Consider the following 25958-nt stretch of genomic DNA (forward strand, 5'->3'; position numbering starts at 1 on the left):
TATTCTTGTTCCGCCAAAAGTTTGGCACGCTACTTGTCCCGCAGCTTTTGACGTAGACCCATGAATGAATACATCACATCGACGGGCCTATTCGGGAATGGTGTGCTATGACTTTTATAAGCGATCGGGTGGGGGGGGTGCGATAGGGGGCGAAAAACCACCCGAAAAATCCCATTGACTATAACATTGCGCCCAACTTTGAGGGATCGTAGCTGACGAGGATATCGTAGAAACATGAAAATAATACACGAATTTGAAGGGGTTATCAGGCTCTATAAGAACATCACTCACAATGGGGTGTAAGTTGCACCCTGGGGTGTGAGAGCCTCCCAAAATTTCTGTACTTATAATGGCGCCCATAGATCCCATTCAAAACCTAGATACCTATATATTCACGCGTATTTTTTCGCTTTGGACCCATGAATGACTACATCAAATCGAGGGCCCATTGAGGAATGGTGTGTGATGACTTTTGGAAGCGATCGGGTGGTAGGGGGTGTGATAGGGGGGCGAATAAAAACCCGAAAAATCCCATTGACTTAACATTGCGCCCAACTTTGACGGGTCGTAGCTCCGAGTGAGGATATCGTAGAAACATGAAAATAATACACGATTTGAAGAGGCTATCAGGCTCTGTAAGAACATCACTCACAATGGGGTGTAAGTTGTACCCCTGGGGTGTAAGAGCCTCCCAAAATTTCCCAATCACAGGAAGCATGCCCATATAAGGCGTAAAACGTCCCGTGTTGAATATCTTAGCAGTACAACCACTTAGAGACAAGGGGGTGGGCTCATTTTACTCAGGCTACCAATCAGTGTGACATGATCATTATGAAGTTATTAAGCCACGCCCATAGCAACCCATTTACAGCAACCTAGCAACCGATCCATAGACTCCCATTATAAAAAGTCCATGTGGATATCTTTGAAACACAGTGTCATAGAGACAAGAGGGTGGGCTCATTTGACTCACACAACCAATCAGTGTCACAGGATCATCTTGAAACTATTAAGCCACGCCCACAGCAACCATTTACAGCAACCTAGCAACCGATCCCATAGACTCCCATTATAAAAAGTCCATGTGGATATCTTTGCAACACAGTGTCATAGAGACAAGGGGGTGGGCTCGTTTTACTCAGGCAACCAATCAGTGTCCCAGGATCATCATGAAGCTTCGAAGCCACGCCCATAGCAACAAAACATGTCAGCCTAGCAACCGTTTACCAATACCTATATCTCTGCATCGGAACATCATAGAGAGACGGGGGTTGGTTCTTTACACTCATAGCTTAGAGCATCATCAATTGGCAGATGCTAAGCCACGCCCATAGCAACCAAACAGGTTAGCCTAGCAACCGTTTAGCAATGCATATATCTCTGCATCAGAACATCATAGAGACACGGGGGTTGGTTTGTTTCACTCATAGGTTAGAGTATTATCAAGTGCAGATGCCAAGCCACGCCCATCGCAACCAAACAGGTTAGCCTAGCAACAGTTTAGCAATATGTATATCTCTGCATCAGAACATCGTAGAGACACGGGGGTTGGTTCGTTTCACTCATAGCTTAGAGTATTATCAAGTGCAGATGCCAAGCCACGCCCATAGCAACCAAACATGTTAGCCTAGCAACCGTTTAGCAAAACCTATATCTCTGCATAAGAACATCGTAGAGCCACGGGGTTTAGTTTGTTTCACTCATAGGTTAGAGTATTATCAAGTGCAGATGCAAAGCCACGCCCATAGCAACCAAACACATTAGCCTAGCAACCATTTAGCAAGACCTATAACTCTGTATCAGAACATCTTAGACTCGTGGGGGTTGGTTAGATTCATTAGTACTTCAAGTGTCATCACCCTAATGCCGAGTTCCTCGGTTTGCCAAGAAAGCATCACTCACAGTTTCTTTAGAAAATGTAATCTAGTTTTTACTTATTGTTGTTTGTCTTGAATGGTTTCCCACATATGTTACATAAATTGTCTGTAATTAAACATTTTTATCATATTCAGTTGTTTTTATCCTTTTCCTCAGAATTTTCAGTATTTTCCAGTTGAGCAGCAAAAAAAATATCATATATATTATATTATATATTATACTTATTATAATATTTTTATAATTATGTTATTTGTTATATTTGCAGTGCATATGTAAAAGTACTCATTGACAATGAACAAATCTGAATAGAGTGGATTATTACAGTAGTTGCTATATATAGCCTATTGTACTCCTTAACTATAGACCAAAGCAGTGACTACCAGGCATTGTAATATTTTGTTTATTGTTACATTTGTAAACCAATTTGTGATGTGCTAAATGATTAAATGTAATGTTTTGAGACTTTATCTAAATCCCTCTTTTTTGTCTCTATGTCTTATTCCCAGGTACACCCAAGGCCAACAGACCCAGCTCCAGCCCACCCTGATGCTCATCCTTGCACTGCCTGGGGCACCTTGGCCAACAGGTGCAGCTCCTGTTTTCTTTTTGCCATAAATACATATCTACTTTAGCAATACAGAATAGTGAAATGCACTTTTGAAATAATTTTGACTTTGGATCCTCACACCACCTGGTAATAGCAGGAAACCCAGGCCATTTGGAGAGAACAGCATTGTTTTTTTCTTGCTGGCAAGGATTTGCTTTTTGCAAATTACAACTTTACCTTGGTGTTGGCCTTGCTATTAGAGACTACTATTTGCTGGACTTTTTTACTATTGTACATTTGTACAAAGTACCTGAAATATTTCTGTATTTATTTTTAAAGTTAAGGCAAATTATTTGGTTAGTTTTGTTAAGATTTTGTTGTTGTTTTAATTTATAACAAAATCACCAACACAATATTAATTATACATTTGATTTGATTAATTTAGAATTGTATTGTACAATATTGACTATTTTGTGAACATTTATTTAATGTAAATTGTTGTTGTTTATCAATAAACTGTTTGCCTTGTATTTGCTTTTAGTATTTCTGCTTATTAAAATATGTGAATAGCTAATATAAACTGTGAAATGGTGCCTTGAAGCACCCAAGATGGTTCCAGACCATTTTAATAAAAGGGATCCCCAAGAAGCATTGAGGGTTCCTCAGAGAACCGCCCTTCATTAAGCGGTGCTTTGAGTTTCCCCTGAGGGTTCCGCCGGTGTGGCAATGTGAAGAACCCCAAATGGTTCCTCAAAGAACCTTTAATTTTTACAGTGCATCAATGACTTGTACACACAGGGCTACAGTGATTCTACAACAGAAAAATGCCCTTCCGAAACTTGCAGCAAAGATAAAAACAAAACTGTATGGTATAGCATTAATTCATGGATTTCAGACACGTGACTGTTTTGGCATGGGCACCATGTTTAGGACCTGAGTGCAGCCTCTCCGTATTACGAAGCTTGTGAGGACATGCAGATCTGAGGCCTCAATTTTGTCATTCGTTCGCTAAATCGTGGCCATGGATTAATATTCCGTACCTACAAGTTTACAATCTGTGCCCTCAGTTTTGTGAACAGTTCCATGAAATTTTGAAATCTGTACCAAAAATACATTAAAAAATTTACCGTGAAATTTTAAAATGTGGTACATTACATTTATAGAAATTGATTATAGAAATGAGAATTTATGGAAACTAGATTAAAGAACTGTTTATTATGCAAATTACATTTTTTATAATTAATAATGTCAACATCTATTAATTCCATATTTGTTTATTAATGAAAAGCATTTTCATTTCATAATCACTAAATAATACGAACGTATGAGTTATTGTGCGTGAGCTCCACGCTAGAAACATTGAAGCGCAAATCCACATTTTGCAGATGCAGGATTACGATTTTCTGCTATTTACTGTATGATTAGGTTTTGTTTGCAATCATGTTATTCTCCACGCAGCAAAGTCCATGTGAATTTAAGGAAGAGTATATTAAAAAAACATTCTACAGTAATCTGTCATCTCAAGACCCACCTTTTCAAATATAGGAATAGAAAAACATACAAAACACACATTTATTCCCTGTTGTTGATTTTTACTTTGAAGTTAATGCTATCTTTACGTAAACATCCCAAACAAATTGGTCCTGAAATGACTGTTGTAAGGAATCAAATGCGTGAGCAAGATTGATGTATTTGTGGGTAGGCCTAGAGATTTAAAAAATGAACCGAGGGGATAAATAACAAAACTGTGGCCACGGACTTGCAGGTCTTTTTTTTCTCCAACAGGGAGCTTGTGGGATCCGTACTCAGGGGCGGTTCTAGGGGGGGCAGAGGGGGCTCAACTCAATGTCGAGTCTGTGCGCCTTCAGCGAGATTACGTCTACATCATACAGGTAATGGAAATATTTTGTAAAAATATAATGAAAATGCATATCGTTACACATCATTAAAACACTGACCTATATTTTCCGGTGTTGCGCATGTTAAATCAACATATAAAGCAGTTGTGACTCGTGCCTATACAAAGAATCAGCAGCTGAACGTGTAACACACAAAAAAAAAATATTTGTTAATGAAATGAGATAAAGTGTAACTCACATTTATTGGGGTGAATGTTTGATAAAATGCACTTTTGCCTTATAATTAAAATAAATGGTCTGTCATTCCCAAGGAATTAGCAGAGTTGAAGTAATCAATACAGCTTATTCTATACTGTCCTGTATATTACTTGTGGTGTATTTGAGAGTCCTCTTATCATTTACACATTTTCATAATTTTCTCATTTGCTGTTAAAATGAAGAGAAAAAATTCTAAGGACATAATGTCCTTTTTTTAATAAGAAAACTAAAGATAATAGTCAGTCAAGGCCGGAGAAAGAACATGCTTCTGAAAAAGTCAGAAATGCACAAAAGCTTAGAGAATGAAGAAAGTCCAGAAGAACAGAGGACCCATCAGCAAGGTGATTTAGTTGTGCAGCGAGACAACTTTTGTAACCCTGAAATTCCATGTGAAAGTTTGAGTTGAGTTTTTACATGAGTATTTAGTTAACCTGGCATTCACATGAAAGTGTGCCAAAACACATATATCACATGTGAAAATTTTGAAATGTACGTTTTCTTTGTGTAAAGGAAATACCTGATAATGTGACTCATGTTTAGATGACTGCTTAAGTTGATTTTTGGATATCTTGTTTGTGGGTAGTTTTTCATTCATGTATGTACATTTAAGATGCAGAAAAATGCCAAAATGTTATTATTGTTGTCATTGTTATTTTGACTATATACAATGTGGTGTGAAATAAATGACCATGGAACATTAATTTGAGCTGAACTTGTTTTATTAGCTTATTAGTTTACGTCTAGAGAAAACAGTAATACATGACAGTGAAAAATGACTGAAAATTAATCATGACACATGTTAGTGTGCCCCCTAAAAGCATAAGTGGCCCCTGCCTGGCCCCCCCAGTTACAGTAGTCTAGAACTGCCACTGTCTTACGAGGAAATTGTAAAACATTTATTTGCTGTTATCACAGATAGATGCATGTTGCAATTCGGTCCAACAAATGGCGGCCGCACCACTGTGTGACGTCACGTGAAACCCATGAATGTTTTGACTGGAATTACTGGAATAGATAAACATGTTTATTAGAAGGGGACGTGACACTACTTTTGTCTATAGAGTACATCTACCCACTCCCTTACTAAAATGCTACAAATAGTTACTACAGTAAAAGTCCATAGTAACCATAGTTTCTTTGGAATAAAACTGTTCTCCTACAAACGGTAATCAATCAGGCAAAAAAACAGCATGATTACTGCGCTAAAAGCCCTTGTGAAGTCCGGTGGGCATTTATTCAACAGAGATGATGGGATTGCCATGCATTTGACAGACTGCTCCAGCCTCACAGCAACTTGTTTCCAACAGCTCTGCTTTATTTCAGCTCTGATGTCAAGACAGGTTGGTAAATCACCTCTGACACTTGCTTTTTCCTGCCACAGAGATGTAAAAGTGGTTTGAATGCCATCCTCTTGGTCTCTTGCCATCAACAAAAACGAGGCCTTGCCTCGGAGCTCAGAACACAACATTCCCATTCTGTTTTTCAGTTTTTAGTTCAAACATAACAAAAAAACGGGGTTTCTATTCTACTGTTTTATTACACAACAGGTGCACTCGCTCACCACAACAAGGTAAACCATTGATAACGTTAACTTATCAGCAAAGTATTGACATGCTCCGATATCTTTTTATGGTCATTATTTCAGAATCACGGTCCATGAGAGACGAGCCCATAGAATTCACTGTAGACCAGGGTTTTTGACAGCTAGAGTCCCTTTGGACGCAATGTACACAATGGCACCTGCCCTCAATATGACGTGCAGAAGTTGTTATCTGGATAATAACATTTAATATAACGAAAACATTGATGCTGGTTCCATATTGAAAGAGCAGAACATACTGTAGCTATTTGAAATTGCAATAACTTTCCACTGAAAGTGGTGAAAGAAATGTAAACTTAGCTAAAATGTCTATCAATTATTCTGCAAATATCACTGTATCTACATACTACAAGATATGAAACATTGTTTCTAATAAGGAGAAAAATGAATGGTCAATTTAGCACACTTCACATAAACACATTTTGCTGCTCCCAGAAGTATATGAAGGTATTTTTGGTGCAAAACTACTGAGCACCTGTGAGAATGGAATTTGTAGTTGTAGAGGTCGGCCACACATGTGTATCAGTAAATTTGTAGTAAAAATTCGAAGTTGCAAACTTGTAGATTTTTTTTCTCTCCCGCAAACACAACACAACAGTTACACCTTCTTGAATCCTTCAGTGCAAGTGCACAAATCCAGTTCTACAAATCACAAACTGAGATACTCGTGCACTCACATTTTTTGCTACAAATGCTGCAGTAAATATGGTGCAAAACACATTCACACACCTGCACCAAAAGACGTGCGTTCACAGACGAGTTTTGCACATCCGCAAACAGTATGTGAATTCATGCAATGAGAGTTGAATGCTTGTCAAATATTTTCTCACAAATTAAAGGTTTTATTCTTGCACATTGTTCTAGCACAAACACAAGAGCATAACTACAACTGCTTGAATCTGCTGCTGCGAGTCTCTGACACAAGTTCGCACACACTCTCATTTTGCACCACATATCTGTGTGATATATGGTGCAAAAGTGATTTGTGCATTTGCAGCCAGACGAGCTAGTTTTGGCGGCCAGCAGGTGGCGCCCTAACGCGCAAGTGAAAAACTCTGCGAGAATCATCCTGAGCTGCTTTATTTTCCTGAAATCACTAATCGTAATAGAGTACATTGGTTTAGTTTAAATAAGTGTACTGGTCAGCTACGTTGACAATCCCTTATGAAAATTACAGGCCTACAGTTAAACAAACAAAACACACGTTTTTCTTACAGTTAAAACAACAACAAAAATATGGTTGCTGTAGTAAAACCATGATTAGTTTTCGTAAGGGATTGTCATGTAGCGGACTAGCATATTTATTTAAACTAAACCAATGTACTCAGAGCCGATCCTGCCTATACTGTGGAAATATTATTCAGTTAGAAGTATGATTTAATTACCAATATAATCAATAAGTGTTTTCTTTCATTAAATCATTAAGCTGTGTGCTTTTAATGTGTTTGCTTGCTTGCTCTAATGGAAAAATACTGCTGTGCTATGAGGAACTCAGCAAGAGCTGAGTTAATAAAAAACAGGATGTGGGTTAAAACTGATAGAACATTTAGTTCTGATGGGGGGGCAAAATAACTGCCGACAAAGAGTCTCATAGGGAAGGAATGTTATGAATTAATCCAATGCATATGTTTTAAGTATAATCATGAGTTTTGATGTGTTTTATTGAATCATAGGATTAAGAAACAATGCTGCATAATTAAAGCATTAGATGATTGAGTTTTTACTGAAAGTATTTTTACATGTTGTTTTGCGATATGAAACTGTCTCTAGGGAACACTTCCTCAAATTAGCAACTGACAGCAGGTTGCAAGACATGTGTTGTGCAAAGATGTTGTTTTGCAGATATACGTGGTGCACGGTGATGGTGGAAAGGGAGCAGCACTCCTTAAAAGGCAGAGGAGGAGGAGTCAGAAGATGCGAACGACGTCACATACTGAATAAATATATGTGTTTTTGAATAATTTGGGTTGTTGGCTTGTGGTGGAGTGAGGAGATCGTCTGACAACCCAAAGCTTTGTTACTCCTTTTTACATCTGATAATAAACTTCTAATCGATTTTGTAGAACGTCTCTGTACAAATTTTTGAACATGCAGGACTGCCTCAAAAGTCCAACAATACGCAGACTACGCAGGTTGCGTAGGGCCTCTAAACCACCAGGGGGCCCCTTGAGAACCGAATCAAAAACACTATTGTAAACAATTAAGACGCTATTTTTATAATTTGTGGATCCAACTTTAGAGGCATTATTTGGAAATTTCCTTTTAGTACTTAATTTATTTAATGACTGTGACATTCTTGGACATCAGTGCGGGCAGGGAATGACATGCGCGTGATGTGCTGCTGATGTCCCTTGCCATGGTTTTAAACGGCACCATCCGTCTGGAGCGAAAAAAAAGGTAAACGACAACAACGCAAAGTAAAAGAACAAGAGGCATGTGTTTTCATAGTATTTTAAACTCTTGTTTAGTTTTTGCCAAATTATGCAAGAACGTATTTACAAATTAAGTATGGACACACTTAAGTTCGTTGCTTGAGGTTGGACATTTGATATTCGTGAATTTAGGGACCGTCTCCAATGTTACATACACATTAATACACGTTTCTAACTTCCGTAGCATTTAAAGGGGATAACTTAGACCACAAAACCAGCTCTACAGTGTTCATGTGGGTGTCAGCTATAATGCACACCTTTTGATTTTTTATATTTATTACAGCAAACTGTGAAGTCATAAGTAAATATTGCCATGTGTTTTGCTGTGTATATTATACCCATCTACTATATGGGTTCCTTCAAAAGATATATATTTACAGCTCAATAACATTTAGAGGGAATGATTTACAGGACTAAAACAACTACATTGTTCATGTGAGTTTCCGCTATAATGCACACCACTGCAATCCACTGCATTTGGTTTGCCTATGATAATATGTAAAAAAATTTAGAGAATTATTGATGTGTTTTCGTATACTTGGCTTTATTAAGTAAACTATATTTATCATGCTTTATTTTTGTTAATCACTCATTTGGTTAGAAAAACACACCACTTATAGTTATGCCACACCACATAACGTTATAGTTTTTTTTACAGCTAGATGGTTCCAAGCCACGTGTTAATTAAGGAAAATAATAATTTACATGTCAAACAAAATGTGAACTTTATTTTAGAATTAATTGTTCTTACTGTCTGTTTAATGTTTTTTTTCTTTCAGTCTTTATTCGTTTAAGTGTGTTAATTGATTTATATGTTTTATTTCTTATAGTCTACAGCTATGCTTATATCTAGTTTGAACTATTATGACAAGGGCCCTTCAAAAAGGTTTGCTTAGGGCCCCCAGATGTCTAGGTTCGGCACTTGTACTCTATTACGATTAGTGATTTCAGGAAAATAAAGCAGCTCAGGATGATTCTCGCAGAGTTTTTCACTTGCGCGTTAGGGCGCCACCTGCTGGGGGCCAAAACTAGCTCGTTTGGCTGCAAATGCACAAATCACTTTTGCACCATATATCACACAGATATGTGGTGCAAAATGAGAGTGTGTGCGAACTTGTGTCAGAGACTCGCAGCAGCAGATTCAAGCAGTTGTAGTTATGCTCTTGTGTTTGTGCTAGAACAATGTGCAAGAATAAAACCTTTAATTTGTGAGAAAATATTTGACAAGCATTCAACTCTCATTGCATGAATTCACATACCGTTTGCGGATGTGCAAAACTCGTCTGTGAACGCACGTCTTTTGGTGCAGGTGTGTGAATGTGTTTTGCACCATATTTACTGCAGCATTTGTAGCAAAAAATGTGAGTGCACGAGTATCTCAGTTTGTGATTTGTAGAACTGGATTTGTGCACTTGCACTGAAGGATTCAAGAAGGTGTAACTGTTGTGTTTGTGGGAGAGAAATAAAATCTACAATTTTGTAACTTCGAATTTTTACTACAAATTTACTGATACACATGTGTGGCCGACCTCTACAACTACAAATTCCATTCTCACAGGTGCTCAGTAGTTTTGCACCAAAAATACCTTCATAAAAATAAGGCAAAAAACTGCGAAGCTCTGTCACCGTGACAGCAGGACAGGATGCATTAGTGTCATGGTCAGATTCACAGGAGAACAGTAACATCAGGCAAGACATTAATTTCTATATTCACATCTTCAAGATTCATTTTAAATTTGTTAATAGCATGATCGTGTCTGTCTCCCGGTCAGGTTGGAGTCGGTTCCGTTACAGCCTTTCTTGGTTCCAGTGTTAATTTGGACAGCAAATTTAGTTTTAGTTTTAGTCCGTTTTTGCCTTTTTTTGTCATCCCCATTGTTTAAGTTTAAGTTTTAGTCTCCATCTATAGTTAATTTAGTCTACTAAAATCTGACGGGTTTAACTGTAATTTACTTAAAATGTAATTAAATGTTGCATACAGACAAAGGTTAAACTGTACTCACACTCAAACGCGATTGCATCTGAAGAAAAGATCTGCACAGTCTATGCTCGAGTAGAAATTCAACGAATGAGAAATATGAGCCATGCATTCAGTGAACCCCAACACATCTTTCAAAAAGACATCTTGCATAAACTGTAGTACAGTTCTTCAAACATGCGAGCATGTTACATACTTCAATCATTCATTCATCTTTTAATGTACAATCTAACTCCCTTTTTCACTTCTCTAATCGGTCCTGGACAGCGTTGGTTTCTTTTGGCTTTTGTTTCATTTGACGTTACCATGTACATCTAACCTCCCGAACACACACACGTTTAGTTCTCACTGGATAAATAAATTAGTTTTTTATCTAGTTATCATCTTCTTTTCATCGTTAGTGTTGTTAACAAATAATTTCCCCCATAGTTTTCATCAACAAATGAACACTGCCTGATTCTGCACAGGTCTGGGTTCAACTGGAAAGTAACAGACAGTTTTAGCTCAGCCTCGGGGGGTACATTTCTGGGTCTTTTCAGGTTTTTTGGACCTGTGAGCATCTCTACAGTAAAGACCTAAAATCAAGACAAAAATACCCATCATTCCAAACCAGTGTGACTGCATTTCTTCTGTACAACACACAAAAATGATGTGAAGAGAAAATCCTACAAAGTATTCACGCATGAGTAAATGATCACTGCATGTCACCCATAAATTGACATTAAACATGAAATCCCAATAAACAATGCTGTACAGATTTGACCGATTTTCTGTGTTCTTCACTGGTTCCCGCCGTGCTCCTCTAGAGATTTCCGTCATTAGTTTTCAGACATCTGTTAAGTCTTTGGTGATGTGAAGCACAACAGGTCTCCTAAGCTTCTGATTTAGGGCCTCTGCAGTTGTGTTTCAGCCTTTGAAGAAGCTAAAAATAGAGCGCTCTATTAATCTCCAGTCAAGGCTTTTTTAATGTGCCCGTCGCCCCAGTCACTTCTGACCTTTGACGTCGCTTTAAACAACGCAGCTTATTTTTAGAGGCCTCCCGATACTAATTGAAGGACAGTGTTATGTAAGGGGATTACCTTGTAACTTCATGCACTTTTGGAATTGTGGGTCTAGTCTGAAGGTTACTAGCAGAAGAAAGGGCAGCGTGGCTTCAGAAATAACACTGTCTGCAGTCTAATTGTTCATCGCTTCTGCACTTCTTCCCTCCTCAGCTGCAAGACGAGGTCGATGACCCCATCTTCCAGCTCGCTCATTCCGGAAGAGTCTTTTCCGCCCCCTGTGGCTTCAAGAGCAGGGCACAGCAGCTGTCCGACCTCAGCTCCAGACAAACAGCCAAACGCCTGAAGCACTTACTGTAGGAATGATCCCTGCAAAGTGTCCTAGTGTCTGAAGCTGCGAGGTATGCTCTTATCATCCTCCCTGTTGAAGTCGAGCCAGTGTTTGGAGTGAGGCGCCTCAAAGGCCACTCGTTCAGGTGACGGCGCGAGGTCTTTTCAGGCCTTTTGTGACACTTTATGCAGGCCTTTCCAAACTTGCCAATGTGTCTGTCATTATGTGCTGCAGATCATCTTATTCCATTTTCAATTTAACATTTTAATTTACTGTAAGAGGCCTTGCCAAAAATGGCCAATATAACGTTTGGAACTATCAAACCTGGTTATTTTGTCATTTACATGGACCCTCCTCATGCAATTCTTTAGATTTAGGCAGTATTGCGACCTTATGTCACAGGTCAAACTTGACTTCATGTAAACACAATATTTCCATCAAAAAAAGTGTGATTAGGTGTACAAGCATAATCATGGTAAAGCATGGTCAAAATATTACACTAACATGCCTACTGTATTTGAGTTCATCACTTGTGCCATGCGTTATAGGAAATCATGGGATTAATGAAAAGTGCATGTACTCTCACTATTAAAAATAATCACATTATTAGAGCATGTGCAAATATTGTCAATGACAATCTCCCTTTGACACCTTTTGGAATCAACTACGTCTGTGTATCCATCTGAATAAAAAAAGAAATCTGTAGTATTAAAAACTGTGGTAAATTTTATATAACAAAACTTCAAGTTCAAATTGAGCTTTATTGTCATTCCGCTACATGTGGGTACATACAGTGGAACGAAATGTCGTGCCTCACAGGACCACTGTGCTACATAAGTACAAACATACAACAATGAAGTAAAACACTATAAACCTATACACAATTAACCTACTGACAGATTTTGACTATAAATATACTATATATAAATGTTAATATAAAAGGGTTCGACGGTTCCTGCTTCCTGTTTCCTGCATCGCTGACGGCGGCTTGTTTGTATCAGTGCGCTTACCACTTCGCTCTAATATTAGTGTATTTTATTATCGTTAATTATTATTGTCGTTGCTAACTTATCCTGATATCTCAATAACCCTGTTCCTGTTATTTACTTGGAAGAGTCTAAACCAAAAGTGATAGTTAACTTAACGCCGTTAGCATAGCAATAGCGTGTTAGCTTGCTTTCTGTTCACACTGTGGAATATCATCTTGCCTCTGGTTTGTCTTGTGTGCTAACTGTTTCTCTTTTTAAGCGAGTATACTACGATCCATCGAGCAACCTTGGTAAGTTGGAATTGCACTTCAAATCCGGTGAGTTATGGCTTCTATTCCTATTATTGTTACTTGCACCTCATGTCATATGTTTAGCTTAGCCTTCTCTGTCAGCTGCGAGGGCTTTATATGCGATAAATGCAGGGAAATAGTTAGGCTGACAGAGAAGATCTTAGAATTAGAGTCTCGCATCCAATCTTTATCTGAGGATAGTAAGAGTTTAACGACGATAGAAAACACTTTGGATGCGAGCAACATTAGCGCACACAGCTCGGTTCCGGTTGAAAATCCCCCGCAGCTGGGAAACTTCGTGACTGTGAGACGGCGTAGTCGCAGGACAAAACATCACTCGACCGTTCCGATTACAGTCTCGAACAGGTTTGCCCCGCTCAGTGACGCACCGACTGAGAAACCTGCTGAAAGTGCCCTAGTTATCGGTGATTCTATTGTTCGGAACGTTAACATAGAGGCACCAGCCACCATAGTCAAATGTTTACCGGGAGCCAGAGCGCCTGACATCAAGTCAAATTTAAATGTGCTGGCTAAGGCTAATCGTAAATTCAGTAAGATTGTCATTCACGTCGGCACAAATGATGTTCGACTCCGTCAATCGGAGATCACAAAAGATAACATTAAAGAGGTGTGTGAGCTCGCAAGCATGATGTCAGACACTGTAATATTCTCTGGCCCCCTCACTGCTTATCGTGGTGATGAGATTTATAGCAGATTATCATCACTAAATGGCTGGTTGTCTGAGTGGTGCCTGCAGAATGATATAGTTTTTATAAATAACTGGAAGAGTTTTGAGGGCAGACCTGACCTGTTGAAACGAGATGGTCTCCATCCCTCCTGGGCTGGGACTTCCATCCTGTCTAGAAATATGGCAAAAAGTCTTAATGCTAATGCTAAAACTTGACTCGCTGGGGCCCAGGTCAGGGAGCAGACAGTATGGCTTAACCAACTGTCTGCTTGCCGTCTCACGTCGCAGAATACACAAAATGTACAACATGTAGTAATCCGTTCTCCCAAACATCACAAAATAGAGACTGTGTCTGTCCCCCGGATTAGCAAACATAAAATAATGCGTAAACCTCTTGAAAGTAATTTAATAAACGTTAAACAAACTAAACATGAACAAAATACAGATAATCAACTGTTACGACTCGGATTGCTAAATATTAGATCTCTCTCTAATAAAGCACTTTTTGTTAACGATATGATAACAGATCATAAAATAGACATGCTCTGTTTGACAGAAACATGGCTAAAACCAGATGATTATATTGCTTTAAATGAATCTGTCCCCCAAGATTATTATTATAAACACGAGCCTCGTCTAAAAGGCAGAGGGGGAGGTGTCGCAGCACTTTACAATAACTCTCTTAGCATTTCCCAGAAGTCGAACTCTAAATATAATTCTTTTGAAGTCATGGTTCTTCATGTTTCAACACCTAATACTAAAGATAAAACTCTTTTTAAATTGATTCTAGCTATTGTATATAGGCCTCCAGGGCACCACACAGATTTTATTAAAGAATTTGGTGGGTTCTTATCAGAACTAGTACTGGCCGCAGATAGACTCCTTGTCGTTGGTGACTTTAACATCCACGTAGATAACGTTACAGATGCCTTAGGAATGGCTTTCAAAGACACTCTTAACTCCATGGGCATTAGTCAACATGTGTCAGGACCCACTCACCTTCGTAATCATACTTTAGATTTAATACTGTCTTACGGTATAAATGTGGACGACGTTAAAATCCTTCAGCAGAGTGAAGACATTTCGGATCATTATCTGGTATTATGTTTGCTTCACTGGCCTACGGCTGCAAATAAAACTCATTGTTACAAATATGGTAGAACAATAACTTCAACTACCAAAGATGCGTTTCTCGATAATCTGCCCGAATTGTCTCAAATCATGAGAAATAACGTTGAAGATCTTGACATTACCACTGAAAATTTTAATTCCACCTTCTCGGTAACGCTAGACAAAGTTGCTCCACTACGTTTAAAGAAGATTAAAAATGGCAGCCCCACACCGTGGTATAATGAACACACTCAGGCTCTAAAGAAAGCGGCCCGAAAAATGGAGCGCAACTTTAAGAAAACTAAATTAGAGGTATTTCGTACAGCATGGAAGGATAGTATTCGAAAATACAGGAAAGCCCTAATAACTTCTAGATCCGCCTACTTTTCATCACTAATAGAAGAAAACCAGCACAACCCTAGGTTTTTATTTAACACGGTGGCTAAATTAACAAAAAATAAATCGTCAGTGACTTCTGATCCTGTATATCAGCATAGCAGTGATGAATTTATGAACTACTTCACATATAAAATCCAAGATATTAGAGAAAAAATTATAACAATGCAATCAGAAGTGAAACCCGCTGAACAAACTAACTACAGCGCCCTTAAGGAGAAAATGCAATTATTTTATACCGTAGATCAAGATGAGCTGTCTAAAATTATTAGATCATCTAAATCAACAACATGCATACTAGACCCTATACCTACAAATCTACTGAAAGAGATGCTCCCAGAAATTATAGATCCTCTTCTTGGTATTATTAACTCATCTCTGACATTAGGACATGTGCCTAAAGCATATAAGGTGGCTGTTATAAGGCCCCTTGTCAAAAAACCCCAACTCGACCCTAGAGAACTAAGGAACTACAGGCCTATATCGAATCTACCTTTCATATCTAAAGTTCTGGAAAAAGTAGTTTCAACTCAATTATGCTCCTTCCTCCAAAGGAATGACATCAATGAAGAATTCCAGTCTGGATTTAGAGCATGTCACAGTACAGAGACTGCTTTGATCAGAGTTACAAATGATCTGCTATTGGCGTCTGACCGAGGTTGTATCTCGTTATTGGTGCTGCTAGACCTTAGTGCTGCATTCGATACCATTGACCACAGCACACTCCTACATAGACTCGAAAATTATGTCGGCATTAAGGGAATAGCTTTGAAATGGTTTAAATCTTATTTATCCGACCGTTTTCAATTTGTAGCAATAAACAATGAGGTGTCACGCAAATCGCAAGTCCAGTACGGTGTACCACAGGGCTCAGTCTTAGGGCCTCTGCTCTTCGCATTATACATGCTACCTCTAGGAGATATAATAAAGCGACACGGAGTTAGCTTTCACTGTTATGCTGATGATACTCAACTTTATATTTCCTCGAAGCCTCATGAAACACAGCAGTTCCATCGAATAATGGAATGCATAGTCGATATAAAAAACTGGATGAGTAACAACTTTTTATTACTGAACTCGGACAAAACGGAAGTGTTACTTATTGGACCGAAAACTGCTATAAGTAACAACCAAGAATACTGTTTAACTATTGACGGATGTTCCATAAAACCCTCGTCGTCAGCAAAGAATCTTGGCGTTCTATTCGATAGTAATCTGTCATTTGAGAGCCACGTCGCCAACACCTGTAAAATTGCGTTTTTCCATTTTAAGAATATATCTAAACTACGTCATATGCTGTCAATCTCAGATGCAGAGAAGTTAATTCATGCATTCATGACATCAAGACTAGATTACTGTAATGCACTGTTAGGTGGTTGCCCTGCAGGCTTATTACAAAAACTCCAATTGGTCCAAAACGCGGCAGCTCGAGTTCTTACACGTACAAAAAAGTATGAACATATTAGCCCGGTTCTGTCAACCTTGCACTGGTTACCTATAAAGCATCGCGTTAACTTTAAAATCTTGCTTATTACCTATAAAGCCTTACATGGTTTAGCTCCTCAGTACTTGAATGAACTCCTTTTGTATTACAGTCCTTCACGTGCATTACGCTCTCAGGCGTCCTGTCAGTTGGTAATACCTAGAATTTCAAAATCAAGTGCAGGTGGTAGATCCTTTTCCTATCTAGCGCCTAAACTTTGGAATAGTCTTCCCTGCACTGTCCGGGAGGCAGACACACTCTGTCAGTTTAAATCTAGACTAAAGACGCATCTTTTTAATCTTGCATACACTACTCTTCCATAATATAAATCTTCAGAGGGTTTAGGCTGCATTAGTTAGATCAACCGGAACCAAAAACACAACTGATGTACTTGTTGCATCAAAGAGTACAGAACAGTACTCTACTCTCAGCCAGTCTTGTCTCATTGTTCCAAGGTTACCACAGCGAGCAGGATGCAGTTCATGGCCTGACCTGATGGTAGAGCGGAGAATGGGAAGTGGGGACCTGACAAGAGCTGAGATGATAGAGCTGGATAAAGAAGGACGCGGTCTCTTGACATGTCTTCACCACAAAACTTCAAATGCTATTAGATTATTAATGATAATCTTAAACTATAATTTATTTTATTATTAAGTTTATTTATTTTATTTAGCCTTGTTGTGCAAGTTCTCTGGAGCTTGTGCAGAGGCAGCAGCTTTTGCCAGAGGGGAACTGGAATCCCCTGGTTGGGCCTGGGTTCTCCTGAGGTTTTTTTTCTCGATTAGAGTTTTGGGTTCCTCGCCACCGTTTGCATACTGTTTTTGCACTATCTGCCTGACCGGGGGGGCTGCTTTAGAATTTTAAAGTTTTACTTAATTAATATTGCATATAGGAATTTATAGTCTGTTATATTTGACCTGTGCTTCTCTCTCCTTTATCCTAAATGTGTGCTCTGCCTGTGTGTGTGTGTGTGTGTGTGTGTGTGTGTGTGTGTGCGTGCGCATCTGTGTGTGTGTGTGTGTCTCTATGTCTATGTGTGTTAGTACGTGTGCATATTGTGTGTGTGGAGTGTTTTGTATGTGGGTATGTCTGTCTTCTGTGTTTTCAACCTTTTCTTGTTTCTGCAGGTACAACTTTAATTATTTTGCTTATAGTCAATATGTCTCATGTACAGCTGCTTTGTAACAATGAAAATTGTAAAAGCGCTATATAAATAAAGTTGAGTTGAGTTGAGTTGAGTTAACCTATACATAGACTAAAAATTCAAACTATATGAATGCTTCACATAAATACTGTACATGTGCAAAGAGAAACATTGAGAAACAAAATTCATGTTACTCATTATCACAGCAATAAGCTTCAGCTTTCATCAGCATTAAAGAGTTCATAACATGAGATCATTAAAATGACATTTCATGCAGTGTGTAATGTTGCTGTGTTTGAAAGTAAGCAGTCTGCCAAGTTGTAAATCTGAAGGTGAATGAATAACAAAGTTATTAGCTTGGAAAAAAGGGTGTCGACTCTGAATCACGCAAACTAGTCGTCCCTAGTCCGATTCGCGAACCGCTGTGGATTTACGTCGCTACATGTAGTCCCCGCCTACATTTTGGTAGGACTGCCCACGAAAACTTCACTCTTCTCCCCTAAACACTGTAGCTCGTGAGCCTCATTCGCAGTAGACCAATCACGTCAGACTAGGCTAGCGGAAAGGAGGGGATTAGACAGATGAATCTCAGAACAAATCATTTGAGAGTCAGTCAAGAAGTAAGGTAAGAATAACTGTGTTTTTACACCTTTTATGTACATAAACTTGTTGTTGGACACTCCATAAACCAAAGTAGGACCTTAAAAATCCCTAGTTATGTACTCTTTAACATTGTATTATCAATAATCATCTAACTGACTGTAAACAGCTTAAAAGAGCAAGCCTTCCTCTATCTATACTTAATATCATCTATAGAGGCACCATTGATAGTATGCTGACCGTATGCACCTCAGCAGACCGCAAGACCCTACAGCGGACAGTAAACACGGCTGTGAACATCATCGGTGTCCTTCCCCCTCTATCCTAGGCATTTTCCTCACACGATGCTCAACCCTCTACCTCCTGAATTTAACAGATCTTAAATCTGTTAACACTTTTCACATGCAATATGGTGTATGATAATCACTCTGTTTACACTAGACACTCAAACACCCTTGCATGCTGTTTACAAGCTGTACTAGTCACTTTAATCCAACGTTTCATTGTTTCAAAGCAGTTTTACAGGTGTTGCGGGATGTGAGTATATAAACCAAGCACACAACGTAGTTCCTTCTCATAAGTTTCTTTGTTTGCTCTATGTATTTAAGTGTTTTCCTGAGTTCTATTTCCGGTTTTGACTTATGTTACATGTGTGTTTGCTCCTGTCTTTTATGTGGAATTATTAAACCCTATTGGATTATACTTCTTGGTCGTGCGCTTGGTTTCTATACTCACATCCTGTAACACCTGTAAAGCTGCTTTGAAACAATGTAAAAAGCGCTAAATAAATAAAACTGCATTGAATAATCTGTGAGAACACACAGGATATTTTCCTTTCAGCTGACAGTCCATCTGGCTTCTGGCTATTATTTAGTTAGGGGAGAAACTGACCAACAGCAAACCTGTTTAATCATTATTTTTACAATTCTGTTAAAATGACACGCTTCATCTTACATATGAAAATAATCTTTTTGAAAATGAGGCGAACAGTCCTCTGCGGAATAATGACGTTACACTGGCTGTGTTTATACTGAGGTAAACACAATACACTACAGCGCTGTACACACACACACACTGCATACTTAAACCACACAGACAGGCTTCAAGATTGTAATGCCTGATTTTGTTTTCGATTATCAAAATTCATCTGAACACACTGATATCTGTAGTTTTATCAATATGCTTATGCGTGTCATCTCTGAACAAATTAATCTAGTGTTTGCTCGTTTGTGCAATATCTTTCCCAGCAGGTGTCAGCGTAGTGTTTGTAACTGTCACATGTCCTCTCTATTCAGAACAAGTACCAGACTATTTTTGCCCAAAATATGTAAACCATCTTTGAAATGAGTGGCTTTGAAATTCAGGTTCAAACTCGGTAAAATTCATCTTTTTACAATCTAATACAATGAGTGCGTTTGCATGCACAAAATAAGCGGATACTTATCAAAAATCAGCTTTTAAAAGAAACCAGTTTCCACATGTTTACATGCATGGTAATAAACCGGCTACGCAGAAAATCGGGTTTACAATTTAGGCTAGCCAGGTTTCTCGCTTGCAGTGACGTCACCGTCGACGGTCCATTAAGTAATTAAAAATGAAGCGGGAAACGGGTCAGAAGCTGTAGAGGGACGGGAGAGGTTTGAAAATCCACTCCCGTGTTGCCTTCCAACGCACGCACACACACACACACACACACACGCACACACACACACACACACACACACACACACACACACACACACACACAAGCAGTGTCCAGGGAACGATGTGGGGTTTAGGTGCCTTGCTCAAGGGTGATGGAAAAGAGGGCTGTTCATATACACTCCCCCTGCAACCAAGTTCGACTCTCTAACCCTAGGTCACAACTACCCACAAATATTTATTTGTATTGGTGTTTTGGCATTTGCTTTAATTTTAATTGAATTTGTGTAACTGTTGATTCAATTAAACCAAGAAGAATTAAAGTCAAAAAGTCAACTATATATTTAATTTCCCCATAATACCCTGTGCGACTAGTTACATTTAACATGCCTGTTATTCTATGGTAAAAACAACCAATTTGTTTTTGTAGTGCAGGAACGCATAATATGACAGAAACCAAGCAAACACTAATTGAAGACAATGGGCCGATGCCCTCTCTGTCATGATGAAAGGCCCGATCTTGTTTATTTACATCAGCAAAGCACAGGTGGCCAACAGAGACATTACATGTATGCTTTCCTGTGGCTCAGTTGTTAGAGCACGGCGCTAGCAACGCCAAGGTCATGGGTTTGATCCCAGGGGATTGCACATAGTCAGAAACAAATGTATAGTGCAATGCAAGTCGCTTTGTGTAAATGTATGCATTTCGTAGACGCTTCTATCCAAAGCAACGTACAGTGCATTCAAGCTTTCACATTATTTTATCAGTATCTGTGTTACCCCATCCAGCCACGTTATCAAAAACTGATAACAACTACATAACATGAACAAACTTATACAAGTGCTTTATTCAATCAGTCATACATGGAATACATTGGCAACACGACAGGACTGGAGCACCACGAGACGTCCGGGTTCATTATGATGAAACGTCGCCATCTGCTGGCTAAAAATCCAGAAGCTGTGAGAGAAACGTCATGTTAAAGGAATAGTTCACCCAAAAATAAACAATATCCTGGCTCTTCTTAGCTTTGTAATGTCATTGAAAGGGACAAGTGTTTCTGAATGTAAAAAAGCACACTTATTTACACGACAGTATTTTGTTTGTTTACTTATCTTTTTAATAACAAAAATGCATCAATAACTTAATCTCAAATTAGAAATACAGTATTTAATCTCAAATAGTTTTTTACTGGCACTGTGCATATAATAACATCTATAAATATTAAACGCAAACATACATCTTTGTGATCATATTAATACTGCAGCAGGTATACAAAGCCTACAACTTTATGTGTATGTATATAAAACAAGATTAACAGTTTGCCGATTATAAACTCACCAGCTGTGGCAGGATCTTCTCAAAGTGTTCAATATTAACTGTGTCACAGTCTTCATTAATGGCCTGTTTCACTGATCTGCGTGTTGCTTCTAAAGCACAACAACAACACAGATGCATATGAACAACACTGAAAGAATACGCATGCATGGCATTCTGTATTGTAGTGAAGTTTCCCTTAGGAAAATTAATCATCAATGTGTTTTGTGTAATAACCATGTTTTTGAGCGTATTGATTACTATTGGCAGGACCACGGTTTTTCTACAGTTATCACGGTTCAACTAACGTTACTGTTTTTGAAACCATGTTATTTTGTGTGTCTTACCCTCAACAAACACTCGGAGCATCTCGCCCACCAATACAACAGCATCACTACTGACTGTAAAAGAAAACAACTGCTGAACTGAACTCTGCATACAGATGCAATAAAGTATGTCCGAAAACCGCGTGTACGTTGTTATACACTTGTCATTATACACATTATACACGCACACTGATAAATGTAAAAATCTCACCTTTTGTTTTATCCTCCTTGAAAGACAGAGTCAAAAGCTTACTGATGGTTTCCTGCAAATGAATCGAAAAGAATCTGATCAGTAGAGCTGCGCGTGGTGTAAAGAAATAAACTTCACGACGACATCAAATGACTGATAAAACCTTTTTAAACACGATCTCATTTCCCGCGCTCTCCATTCTATCACGCACTCGACTTCGGCCACCAGTGACGTGACGTCACCGTGACTTCTTCGTTCGCTGAACACTGACGTACGTGCGTGTGTGTGAGTGACGCTGTGGTGCCCTCTGGCGGCGCGCTGGAGCACAACATCAACACTCGCTTGGGAGGTTTCTATAAATCAAACTGCAAATATTGTAGGCTACGTCAGAAAGAATTTATGTTTAAAGAACTGTAACTGTGTGTTGAAATACAACTCTGTTTTACGTCCGTTCACAGGTGGGAATTAGATGAAGGTGGAGTAACTGTCTTCATTCTATATTCTGAATCTAAAGCTACTGAATGACTCATATCACTGCCTCTTCTCACATTGCAGTATACTTACGCGTACGCACATATGTATTAGTATATTCAACTCGACCTTTTTGACAAAACTCAAGTTTATTTAACAACAAATAAATCGTATTGGATTATGCATGGATCCTATAGTTTCTGTAAAACGCTGATGAAGATTAATTATTCACTTTTTATATTTAAAGGCCCGGTTTCATAGACAAGGCTTTACGGAAGCATATTGGTTGCTATTTTCAATTTGAAATGCAATACGCAAAATGGCAATGCATTATGTAAAATGACAATGCAATTGTGTATTTAAATATACATTTTAAATAACATATGTGCAACATTAAGTGCAAAATGAAAATAAAAATTCAATTATATCAATTACATTTGTCAGTTCCTACACTAGTTTTAATATGTTATTTAAATGGATATTTTTAAGTTGTTTAAATGGAGCTCTTTAAGTTGCAAAATTAAAATGAAAATGCATTCCCCGGATTGATTATATATGTTTAAGATAGTCAAGCAAAACTGTAGCAAAATGAAAATTCTAATGTTATTTTCCCTAAATGCATTAACATTAACAGGTTGAACATTTGGGATTGCATTTTCATTTACACACAGCGCGTTGGGTGTTGCAAAATTCAATGTGGACTTGAAAATGCATTTCGAGCTGGCCATGCCCCCTCCCCGATATAGCGTCATTGCGTGAAGGCGGAGCCAGCATGGCTATTAATAACCAAGCCATATGACCTGTCCTAAATATTGACTTTCAGATGTTTATCAGAAATTATATTATTCCTTACACCTAAAAGCAGAACATACTCAATAATTTTTCATTTTCGTTTCATCTGAGCAGAGTTAAATTAATGTTGCATGTTAATAGCCAAATTACCCCATAACGTTTATTTATGCTAGTTTTAATCAGATATATAATAAGAAATAACTTATATTGTAGTTAGGGACAAATTATGAGAAACAGTTATTTAATTATTTCCTGACAGCCATATAAGCTCTGAAATCTGTACAAGAAACAAAAAGGATTACAGCTCAACTCTAGAGACTTATTTTGCCCGTATAGGCTGCATTTACAGAAAACATAAATGATTAGTTCACCTACTGAGTCCACGGGTCCGAGTTGTTCGTTCTTTTGTCACGTGACAACCCCATAGGCCAGTCTATGCAGACTGTGCCGGAAACAGAAATGATTAGTTAATCTACCGAGTCTTCGGGGTTTGAGTCGTTCGTTATTTTGTCACGTGATATGACAGATGTTTGTTTAATGTATTACATATAAAAATAACTTATTTCCTGACTTCCCTTACAAATATTCATGCAGTTTGCAAAGTATATAATAATAGGCTATTGAAATCATTTAAATGTGCAATTATTTAATAAGAGATCACTTGTGTAATATATGCATTAGACATAAACACTGACTTTACTAGTGTTGCTTATGTTTATATTTTGCCAGCACAGTTCTTATGCAAAATAGTTAGTTATTAAGATAAATTAAAAACACATGCAGAAATCCACAAGAAACATTTATGAATATACTGACAGAAAAAAGAACAGAACGGTACGTTTTAGAGAAGATGTTTATTGCACATATCTTTTGATCATTTTATAATATTTCTTCCTATAATACAACATATAACACGTACATCATGCATTTGACTGATGATCCGGGAAGTGGTCACGTAACGTTAAAGACTCGGACTCGAAGACTCCGGTACAGGCTGCAGGTTTGCCTGCGGAGCCTACCATTTGACAAAAGAACGAATCGAACCCGATGACTCGAGAGACGAACTAATCATTTCTCTTTCCGGTATAAGGACTCGGACCCGATGACTCGAGAGACGAACTAATCATTTCTCTTTCCGGTATAAGGACTCGGACCCGATGACTCGAGAGACGAACTAATCATTTGTGACCCTGGACAACAAAACCAGTCTTATGTGTCAATTTTTCGAAATTGAGATTTTTACATAATCTGAAAGCTGAATAAATAAGCGTTGTTAACTAGAGTTGTTAGAATAGGACAATATCTGGGCGAGATACAACAGTTGTTAATCAGGGGCACTGCGGCAGGCCATCCACTCACAAAAATAAAGATTTTATATATTTAAGGTAGGAAATTTACAATATATCTTCATGGAACATGATCTTTACTTAATATCCTAATGATTTTTGGCATAAAAGAAAAATTGATAATTTTGACCCACACAATGTATTTTTGGCTTTTACTAAAAACGTTCCCGTGCTACTTAAGACTGGTTTTGTGATCCAGGGTCACATTTCTCTTTCCGGTATAAAAGAACGAAAGGACTCGGACCCGATGACTCGAGAGACGAACTTCATTACTGTTTCTGGTACAATGTTGTACATGCGCGGTCAACACAAAATGAACGAATCACTCGCTGAGACACTCGGTACTCCCGAGTCATTTTAAAGATTCGTTCAAAAAGAACGAATCGTTCATGAACGACCCATCACTAATCGCTAGTTACGTGTGTTGTTTTGAGGTGTTGAAAACACGTACGACTGCAGAGATGATAAAAGCGTTAAATCGCTAGCACACACACGTTTTCATCATAAACACATTCAGTATTTGTTTTCTTTTTCAATATCTTAACAGAATCATTCAGAAACTGTTTTTGTGGCGCAACGTTTCTGTAACTTCAGGAATCGAGTTACAGTGGTTATGCCACAGCCCAAACTGCAGCATCCAGATGAATAAGAAACCAAGGTTAATTTTCGTAATTTGCCTCCAGCACGAAAGTAGCACAGTACAGACATGTAGATGGATCGCGTTTGTGATTATACTGTACACCCAGCTAACACAGTTACGTTGTGACGACGTACCTGGTCGGGACCATATTCGTTGCCACGACGTACCATAATAACGTTCCAGCGACGTAACTTTGTGATTCCCATATTCGTCCTGACAACGTAACATTGGACGTTGTTGGGACATGGTGATTACCTCCTGAAGACATACCTGGAACGTACCATATTCGTCGCAGCGACGTACCAAATAATGTTTCTGGGACGTGATGAGCACGTCCTAACGACCAAACGTCACGTTGTTAAAATCTTTTTTTATTTATTTAATTTAAACAATTATCATCCCTCACATGGAGGATTAAATTAATTTGTGATTTAATCAGTGCGTTAAAGATTAAATTTTATACATAATTGGAGTAATTTTCTATTCAAATATGTACCCAGCTAACACAGTTACATTGTGACGACGTACCTGGACTGGACCATATTCGTTGCCACGACGTACCATAATAACGTTCCAGCGACATAACTTTGTGATTCCCATATTCGTCCTGACGACGTAACATTGGACGTTGTTGGGACATGGTGATTACC

At 38.4% G+C, this 25958-nt stretch overlaps 2 protein-coding genes across 2 annotated transcripts in view; both read right to left on the reverse strand.

The window, feature by feature from the left end:
• The window catches only part of kcnk6 (potassium channel, subfamily K, member 6), a 51536-nt gene that overhangs the window by 14749 nt on the left and 10829 nt on the right, over positions 1-25958 (reverse strand). The gene's annotated exons all lie outside the window — the stretch shown is intronic.
• cenpx (centromere protein X) lies at positions 20714-22330 on the reverse strand. The gene is made up of 5 exons (XM_057348456.1): positions 22223-22330; positions 22081-22132; positions 21891-21944; positions 21568-21656; positions 20714-21186 (listed from the first exon to the last, which is right to left on the reverse strand). The coding sequence occupies exons 1-5, from the start codon at positions 22256-22258 to the stop codon at positions 21172-21174; spliced, it is 246 nt and encodes an 81-aa protein (XP_057204439.1). The 5' UTR covers positions 22259-22330; the 3' UTR covers positions 20714-21171.

The sequence above is a fragment of the Triplophysa rosa genome, linkage group LG12, assembly GCF_024868665.1.
Source record: "Triplophysa rosa linkage group LG12, Trosa_1v2, whole genome shotgun sequence".
NCBI classification, from domain to species: Eukaryota; Metazoa; Chordata; class Actinopteri; order Cypriniformes; family Nemacheilidae; genus Triplophysa; species Triplophysa rosa.

Excerpts from the sequence above, each read along its gene's own strand:
- cenpx (XM_057348456.1), bottom strand. The coding sequence starts at position 22,258 with ATGGAGAGCGCGGGAAATGAGATCGTGTTTAAAAAG. Across the intron at positions 22,133-22,222 it reads ATGAGATCGTGTTTAAAAAG|GAAACCATCAGTAAGCTTTT; the intron begins GTTTTATCAGTC and ends ATTCATTTGCAG. Across the intron at positions 21,657-21,890 it reads GCTCCGAGTGTTTGTTGAGG|AAGCAACACGCAGATCAGTG; the intron begins GTAAGACACACA and ends GTTGTGCTTTAG.